The sequence below is a fragment of the Triticum dicoccoides genome, chromosome 6A, assembly GCF_002162155.2.
Source record: "Triticum dicoccoides isolate Atlit2015 ecotype Zavitan chromosome 6A, WEW_v2.0, whole genome shotgun sequence".
Lineage (NCBI taxonomy): Eukaryota > Viridiplantae > Streptophyta > Magnoliopsida > Poales > Poaceae > Triticum > Triticum dicoccoides.
The window spans coordinates 614,686,693-614,696,326 of NC_041390.1; the positions used below are offsets into that span (position 1 = coordinate 614,686,693).

General features: G+C 49.0%; 2 protein-coding genes across 2 annotated transcripts; both read left to right on the forward strand.

The window, feature by feature from the left end:
- Nucleotides 1-1,626: 1,626 nt before the first annotated feature.
- On the forward strand, nt 1,627-2,770 carry LOC119316668. Its single transcript, XM_037591031.1, has one exon. The coding sequence runs from the start codon at nt 1,627-1,629 to the stop codon at nt 2,473-2,475; it is 849 nt and encodes a 282-aa protein (XP_037446928.1). The 3' UTR covers nt 2,476-2,770.
- A 5,542-nt stretch (nt 2,771-8,312) lies between these two features.
- LOC119318492 (probable nicotianamine synthase 4) lies at nt 8,313-9,624 on the forward strand. The gene has a single exon (XM_037593061.1). It carries the CDS (start codon nt 8,362-8,364, stop codon nt 9,352-9,354), a length of 993 nt encoding a protein of 330 aa, XP_037448958.1. The 5' UTR covers nt 8,313-8,361; the 3' UTR covers nt 9,355-9,624.
- The last annotated feature ends 10 nt before the right edge of the window (nt 9,625-9,634 follow it).

Consider the following 9,634-nt stretch of genomic DNA (forward strand, 5'->3'; position numbering starts at 1 on the left):
GAGGTAGCACGCTGGGGAGCTGAAATCGGTGGATGGAAAAGCTACATCCGACTACGCGTGAGCTGCAATTTCTCTCCCCTGTCTCTATCTCCGCGGACCTCTCTGCCTCTCTCCTCGTCCTGCCTTCGGCGAGGGCCGCGGCTTCTCCGACGAGGACAACACGGGAGGACGGGGGCAAAGGAGGAAGCACGCCGGGAAGCTGAAAACGGTGGACAGAAAAGCTACAACCGTCCACCAAAAAAGCTACAACCATCCACCAAAAAGCTACAACCGACCACACCAGATGCTGGAGCCGGCCAGGGTTGGAGCTACAACCAGCAACTTTTGTTGCTACAACCGACCACACCAGATGCTGGAACCGGACATCTTTTTTGCTACAATCGGTGTGAGCAACGATGGTTGCAGCTATTTTTGCTGGAACGGGCATCTAGATTTGCTGGAACCAGTGATCAATTTTGCTACATCCGTGATGGGTGGGGGCGCGAAGGCGAGCTGCGACCGGCGGCCACAGGAAAAAGCTACAGCAGTATTCTAGAGCTACAATGGCGATGCACGGGAGCTGCAACTGTGGTTTTGTTTTGCTACTACGGGCGACCAATTTGCTGGATCGGTGACAGCGAGACGACATGGCTGCCGGCATGGCGTGCCGCAACCAGGCAAGGGGAGCTGCAAACCATGGCCACAAGAGCTGGAACCGCAGCCTAGCGGAGCTGCAACGGCGGTCCAGTGGAGCTGCAAGGCGACCCTCTTGCGGCTGGGATGTTGCAACCGTTGTCCGGCGAGCTGGAACCGCGGTGCAGTGGAGCTGCAAAGGGAGGGGGGCGACCTCTTGATTTTTGGGATGATGCACCCGTGGACCGACGGAGCGAGATCGGTGCTGGAACCAGTCCGACGGAGCGCCGGCGACGCTACTCCCCGGAGTTGCGGTGGTCACCACCGGTAGTGCGGGAACTTTCCATCAAGGATGCTGGAAACGCCCGGCGAAAAAGCTGCAACCAGTCGAGGGCGACAGGAGCGCGGCGCCACGGGCGCAAGGGCAAGCGCGGAGTCATGACTAGTCAGCAAGGGGAGGAAGCAGGAGACCTGGGGGAGCTGTCGAGAAAAAGAAGACGAGCGCACGAGAAGACGAGGGGAGGAATCATGCGGTGTAGATGCGCGCATCGTGCGGCTAGGGGCTGACCGGCCGAACGATTCGGCCGGCGCACCGGCGCGTGCGCCTATTGTTGCCCTAAAAAAAGACTATCATTTCTCAGATTGTCGATCTAATGGGCCTGGAAATTTTGAAACGCCACCAAATAGACGAACGTGAAACGGGCACTCCGAGAAGGAAAAATAAATAGAAATCCACTCAAAAAAAGAGAAAGAAATAGAAATGGAAATTTTTAAATGGTAATAACGCTATCACAGCACACGTTCCAAATTTGATCGCGCCAGAAACATGCGAAATTTAAACGCCGTAGCTGTAGCCAACCCTTGCCCGCGACGGATCCACCCTAAACTTGGACGTGTCTCCCTTAAATCTCGCGTCCTCCTCTCCGCAACCCACACCGACCAACCAGCCTCGCTCCGCTCGTTGCCATTGTTTCTCCCATGATAGTCTGGGCGTCCTGATATATCTCCTGCCCGATGTCGGCGATAGTGGGGCACGACGACGGCTCGCCGCCGTCCCCGCTACACCTGCTGGAGGTCACGGTCATCTCCGCGCAGGACCTGCACCGGCGCCACCGGCTCAGCCACCGGGTGCGCGCGTACGCCGTGGCGTGGATCGACGGCACGCGGAAGCTGCGCACGGAGGTCGACCTCGCCGGCGGGGCCGACCCGACGTGGAACGACCGGTTCCTCTTCCGCGTGGACGCCGGGTTCCTCAAGTCGGAGACCGCCGCCGTCGTCGTCGAGGTGCGCGCGACCCGGAGGTTTGGCTCTGATGTTGTCCTTGGACGCACGGGGATCGTGGTGAGCACCTTCGAGCGCGTGCACTCGTCCAGGCTCACTGCTGCTCCTGCGGTGGCGGTGGCGCCCACCGGCCGGCAGGTGGCGGCGCTGCAGCTCAGGCGCCCGCGGTCGCTCCGGCCGCAGGGCGTGCTCAACGTGGCGGTGACGCTGCTGGGCGCCGCCCAGGCGCGCGCCGTGGCGCCCATCTACCACATGCCGGGGTCCCCGGACGCGTTCGCCATGAAGGACCTCGTGGCGATGAGGCCGGCGCCGTTCCTGTCCGAGATCACGGAGGAGGGCGCGGCCGAGGAGAGGGGTCTGGAGTACTACGCGCGCCGCCAGCGGCCGTTGGTTGAGCACTCCGGGCCGCTGGACCCGAGGGGCGCCGCCATCGAGCAGAGCAAGCTGGCCATGAAGCTGGAGAAGTGGAGGGTGGATCTGTCCCCGGACCACGGGGATCATGACGGTCGCGGCGGCGGCAAGTCAGGGAGGTGGCTGCGCCGGACCTCCTGCTTCGGCCGCCAGGAGAGCTGGGAAAGGTAACCGGTGATCAATCAATCAAAGCGGCCGGGTGGCATGGCTGGCAGGATGTGGGTAGTACAATAGAGGTCGATTGCTTGCCAAATAAGTTCTTTTTTGCTCGCTATGAACAGTTTAATTTGTTGTTTTATTCTTATCACATCGTGTAGCACAAATAGCAAGAGGAAGAAATTTATTTTAGACCCTCGAATTACTTCAAATTAACTTTCGACCACAAAGAAAGTAAACCACCCACATCCCTTCTCCGAATCGGAATCGATTGATGCATGCCAACATAGTTCAGGGAAAGACATGATCGTTGTAGGTAGGCTCCAACTTATAGAAGCTAATATGTTTATTTAATTGATATTGGTTCTCTAATAATTAGAAAGGTACACTAGATTATAGTCCTTCCACCCGTTTCGGTCATCTCCCTTCAGCCTCCCACATAATATGTCCCTTTTCCTCTCTCCTTCGTTAGCCTTACATATTAGATGAGAATTTAGTAGGTTCTGGCGCCGAAACTTCACCATCCTGAAACAAGAACCGCAACAACTTCCTAGCCCTCTCAGAGCTCACGCACATCCGGCCGTCCATTCCGGTAGCTTGTGCCCATTATGGTGGTGAGTTCTCTAACTCATAGGGGTGATTTGGTACCATCCATTGCCATTATCTCTACCCATTCCATCTTTTCCATTAAAAATTCATGACTTGTGTTCTTATGCTCCATTAACATTCATTTGAGGTTCTTGTTGAGAATGCCAATAACATGGTTCTTTTAGCTATGTTTGTTGGTGCCTCCTTTCTTTTATTTTTTGCAAATTTGTCCATTATAGGGCCTTACTCATGATGGACGAACTCTTTCACGTTTTAAATATGATGTGGATGTGATACGACCCTGCCCCACCATATCAATGCAAATCCCTAAGTTCTCCCACGATGAACCTGCCAACACCTATTTTCCCTAGACCTCTCCACTTGACATTACCAAGGATAGTTTGCTACCAAATGCATGGACCCTTTCTTGCTTAGGTGTATAGGAGTAAGCATGATAGAGGTGGCAAGTAGATGCACAATCAAGCGTCCAGAACTACCAGACTTGGCACAATGCTTCTCAAGCGCCAAGCACATTTGATACTATCGAACAAAGCCTCAAGAACAACAAGACCCACCCCCGAAACCATTGAGCCGAGCAGAGTGTGCTCTCGATGGCAAGCTACTTCTAGAACTTGAAAGAACCATATCCTTGACACTACCAAACACAAAACATGCCTCGGAGACTACATGCGTTGAGGACTATCGGGGTTAACCATTCGGTAGTACCAGACTTCGTTGCCTGCGTACGACCACCATGTGGCTCCACTGGATTGTAAGTTGCCTTTGGCATACTAAACGTAGGTTATGAGGATATAAACAATAAATACCCCTTCATCCCATCCTTAGGATTAGACCATGATTATCTCCTCCAAGTTTATGCGGTGCTCGCTGGGAGCAGTCTGAGGCCCTTTCCCACGAGTGGGTGACTACATCATGGGCCCATCTAAATGCTGGTTGAAACACTCTTGTGCGCACACTGCCTTATCCATCCGATCCTCTCCAATAGCTTCCTATAACCAACAACAGCGGCGGCTACACGAATAGCGAGGAGGATGGCGCACCCCGTGCTTCGTTGCATCTACCTGTTGCACGCCATCGGCCCACCACCCTCATCTAGCTAGCCCTTGATATGTCGCCGCCGCTATGGACTTTATGTCATTCTGACTACTAGCTTCTCTCGAGGCCACCACACGCTTCTACACACTGGGCACGCATGATGTGCTTGACCTTGCTACCACTCATGGTTCTTGCTCCTTTGTTTTTCTATCGCAGAGCCCGCGTCATTGTCAACTGAATTCCCGCGGTCTATGAGTCGGCGCGTGCCCTCAATGCTTTGCTTCTACACCATGGCCCCCCTATTCTATCAATCATTGCTCGCTTTGCTCTTTGTTGTTGTCAGCAACCAGAAAGGGAAGGACTTGTGTTATATCCATCTCTTATCCCCTGCCATGGAGGATCTCCACACGATGAGGGCCTCCCAAGTGCAGCTTGTGGCACGTGAGGCCGGAGGAGGGCGATCAGTGGCTGAAGACGGAGGCAGCTTGGTCCTGCTCACTGACCATGGCGGCCCAACCCAGCCTCGCGTCACCACCAATTGCGACTTGGGTATTCAATTCAACCACATCCCTTTTCTCCCTCAATGTCAAACTCCTTCCTCTGCCGATAATCATTAACATGGGACCTTGGTACCTCACGAACTGTGGTGTCACATTCAGTGTGTTGTCCAGCTATTGTTCTCGTGATGGGTACCCCCTAGTAGATGCTTCTACATGGACGGGAAGGGCCTCTAAACGCTCCATCGGATCAAGGGAACAACATCAACATCCACCAATTCTTAGATGTTGACCTTGCAGCTATCTTTAGCCAACAATGTATTCATTTGTATGCCTGCCTCCATTCTTGGATGATTGCAGCGAGCTAGAAATTGAACATATCCTTCATCTTAGTTTGGATTATTTGTTATCCGTCGAGGGAATCAGATAAAGACAAAGGTAATCGTGTGCATGTTTTATTGTCTTCTCCCTTTTGATATAATAAGGTTGTAATATGCTTGATCTTAGGAATGTGTGTCCTGGTCTCATTGTTTTAGAAATTGTGCATGCTGCTTTTGCACAAGATTTTGGTAAATTTACATTTTATAGTATTGCCTATCATCATTTTGGTGTGGTTCATTGTACATGTAGTTGACTGTAGAAGCTATTCAGGTGTGAGGGCACTGTTGATGGAATAGCACCAAACCAAACCATGTGTCTTTTATCATGTTGTGAATGCACCTGGTAATCAATTGCACATGGTGATACTTATATGTTTATTAACAATGCTTGTGCTAGTGAGACTACGTGCAGATATCTTCTTTGCTCTGTACATAGAGTGATGACTACGATAGAAGTTGAGCCTATGGTTCAAAAAATAGAGAGAAAACAATCCCTGCCCATCAGATTGGAGTTGGATGCTCAAGGCACTTAAGTGGGTACATTAGTGGGGAGTAACTTATACTAGTATGTTACTAGTCTATGTTACTACCTCTATAGTGGGTAGTAACATATATGTAGTGTCATGCACCACTTCATTTATTACTTTGTATTAGTATTTTACATTGGGAACCGCTATGTGATGGTAACATATTAGGCTGGCCATAGTGGGGGTAACATAAGTAGTATCATATACTTGGGACTCGTAACATGCTTACGTGGCAAGGGATTAAAGAAGAGAGAGATCATAGTAACATAGGTAGATACCGTAACATAATAATTGTGATGTTACTATGTGTCTTGCATGGCAATAAATGAGACCATCTATGATACTACTTTATGATACTATGCACTATGGATATAGTATCATACACTAGTATCATATGCATGATACTAGTATATATGTTACTCCCCACTATGACCAGCCTTATGTTACTCTATTTGTCTCTCCATCCTCTTTAATTACTTGCAACATCACTTTTTTTGCTTATGTGGCATTCATGTTCCTATATTATTTCCACCACTAGCCTTACGACTCCCGACCCCATCCACCCACTATAGTTCTTTTATGAAAATCCTTCATTCAGAATGTCATTTAAATTTAAAACGGGAGGATCTCCATCCCAAACATAAAAGGAACTAGAATCAAAAGCATTTCTAGCTAGTTTATACGCCACTTTATTGACTTCCCTTAGGCAATGATGAATAGAGATTGTGCCAAGGCTCTGAACCACCTCACTATAGTTATATATAAAACATAACATTCGCAATAACCACATCAAGTATTATGTACACTCCAATTGTTATGTCAACGACCTTTCACAGATGTGTGCATAGTGACGATGTCCCTTATCCTCTTACTTAAAAAGAATGAATCTTAATTTGCACATGTATATCTTTCATCTCTAAATAGCTAGCCCCCACTAATATATTTCTCTCAACATACAACATGTCATCTCATCATTCAACATGCATAGAAAAAGGCTCGCAAAACATGCAACTATGTATATTAAAAATCCACTTCAACATGCAAACATGCATGCATGTACAATTCCATTCTATTATGATATTTAAATCAAATTATTATATACTTTCAAAAACTATTATTTCAAATATTCATGTTCCATATAACCAAAACTTCATTGAAATATTGCAAAACATTCCTGCAACAACGTGCGGAGCACCATCTGGTTTTATAAAATATTGTACCTATATATCTGAGAAAAGTATGCTTTTCGTCTCTTAATTCTCCGGTAAAATAAAATGATAGGACCATTTAGTTACGTACATCCCATGCCCAAGATCAGCGCCACGTGGGCTAGGCCACCTAAAGTCACATCCGGAGGTCGCAACCATTGGCTTGAAGTAAGTTCGATTGCATATTGAAAGAATGAAGTGAATTTGGTTTCTAACAGCGGCATTTTTCTTGTTACATATGAGCTTAGCTTTGGCGGCAATATCGATCAATCTACCGGGTAGTAATCATCATAATCGTGCATTCTTAAAAAGTTGATCCCAATTCTTTTAACATGCAAAGTGTCCACCTCAACATCCCACTAAGCCATGCATTTAAGTCTTATGTCCCACTAAGCCAATTAAAATCAGCCACATAAACGAGTCATGCATTTAACTTATAAATTACAATTATTTTTAATTGCATTAGTCTATGCATGTAAGCTGCCACATCTTACATTCATGTTATCATGTAACTCCGAAGTTTTTATTCTACTTTTAAACACTTTTTTTATTAATTTTTAAGCTCACTTCAACGTCCTACTAAGTCATGCATTTAAGTCTTCTCCCCCACTAAGTCATGCAAAATCAACCACATAAGCAAGTCATGCATTTAACTTATAAATTACAATTGTTTTCAATTGCATTAGTCTATGCATGTAACACTGCCACGTCATACATTCATATTAGTCATTCTTCACATTTTTTTTAAATGACATTTTTAACTGTAATTCAAAAGTTTTTATTTCACTTTTAGACTCTTTCTTCTATTGATTTTCAAGTTTATACTTTCTTTTCATTAGATATAGTTATTTTTAGCAACTATTTACACATTTTTTAATAAAGTTACCGCAACAACGTGTGGGGCATTATCTAGTTAAAGCAATTTATGTACCGGAAATAGACAATGGGCCTCGGGTCCCATTACACCCAAAATGAAAGAAAATATTAGAAAGTTCAAAAAGAGTCAAAAATTCCTTAATCTTTTTGGAATCAAACATGATCAAGCATTACACTCTTGTGAAATTTTTTGTGAAGGACTAGCTTCGATCGACTCCACGGCCAAGAAAACAAATTTGAGATTACAAAAGGCATGAATAGTAACTTATGTATAGTGTCGAGTTTGTTTGTTTGTTCTCCCAGAATACCACAATAGTCATTCCTCTGTGAAACTTCTCACACGGGTATTGCGCTAGATCATGTTCATTGCAATAAAGTTCTAGAAATTCCTGACTCTTTTTGATTTTTCTAAAACTGTTTTTCCATTTCGAGTGCATTGGTCCCATGTTCCAAAGATCCGCGTTGAGGTCTAAAAAGAAAAATATCCTCCTTAATTTGTGTACACTTTTTATATTTTCCGGAAAAAACGATCTAGAGGAAAAGGGCATAGAAAACGCTGTCCACGTCATCAGCCGGACGTGAGCACGTCAGAGCAGAGGCATGAAACCAGCCATATTGGGCAGGGACGCGTGAAGCTTGCATGCATGCACAACTTTTCCACCTCCGTCGATGAGTGCTCTAACGGCAGCTACACTACATATACCCCGTACCGCTCGTTCCATAGCTCATCAAGCAACTCGATCGGCCACTCCACTAAGAACACATTAAAATGGACGCCCAGAACAAGGAGGTGGACGCCCTGGTCCAGAAGATCACCGGCCTCCACGCCGCCATCGCCAAGCTGCCCTCGCTCAGCCCGTGCCCCGCCGTCGACGCGCTCTTCACCGACCTCGTCACCGCGTGCGTCCCCCCGAGCCCCGTGGACGTGACCGAGCTCGGCCCGGAGGCGCAGGCGATGCGCGAGGGCCTCATCCGCCTCTGCTCCGAGGCCGAGGGGAAGCTGGAGGCGCACTACTCCGACATGCTCGCCGCCTTCGACAACCCGCTCGACCACCTCGGCGTCTTCCCCTACTACAGCAACTACATCAACCTCAGCAAGCTGGAGTACGAGCTCCTGTCGCGCTACGTGCCCGGCGGCATCGCCCCGGCCCGTGTCGCCTTCATCGGCTCCGGCCCGCTGCCGTTCAGCTCCTACGTCCTCGCCGCGCGCCACCTGCCCGACACGGTGTTCGACAACTACGACCTGTGCGGCGCGGCCAACGCCCGCGCGAGCAGGCTGTTCCGCGCGGACAGGGACGTGGGCGCCCGCATGTCGTTCCACACCGCCGACGTCGCGGACCTCACCGACGTGCTCGCTACGTATGATGTCGTCTTCCTGGCCGCGCTCGTGGGCATGGCGGCCGAGGACAAGGCCAAGGTGATCGCGCACCTTGGCGCGCACATGGCGGACGGGGCGGCCCTCGTCGTGCGCAGCGCGCACGGGGCGCGTGGGTTCCTGTACCCGATCGTCGATCCCCAGGACATCGGCCGAGGCGGGTTCGAGGTGCTCGCCGTGTGTCACCCAGACGACGACGTGGTGAACTCCGTCATCATCGCGCAAAAGACCAACGACGTGCATGAGTATGGACTTGGCAACGGGCGTGGTGGACGGTACGCGCGGGGCACGGTGCCGGTGGTCAGCCCGCCCTGCAGGTTCGGCGAGATGGTGGCGGACGTGACCCAGAAGAGAGAGGAGTTTGCCAACGCGGAACTGGCCTTCTGATCGCTGTGAGGTCATCGTCCGTACCCGGCTGCTAAATTGCTTGCAATCGTACAGTACGTGGTAATTTTCCTACTCCCGCTAGTGCTATCTATGTATGCATTTCAATTAGTGCGTTGTTTGTACCCAATAATGTCGGTGTGGTGTTTACACGTGCATGTCTTGTACACTCAGTCTCCGAAAGGCAGGGTAGATCAGGATAGTGCGCAATGGAACATTATGTGTTGTTGTAGGTGTATGAGTTGGGAATAAGATGATTTTCGTTCACAAATACACCCCCCCC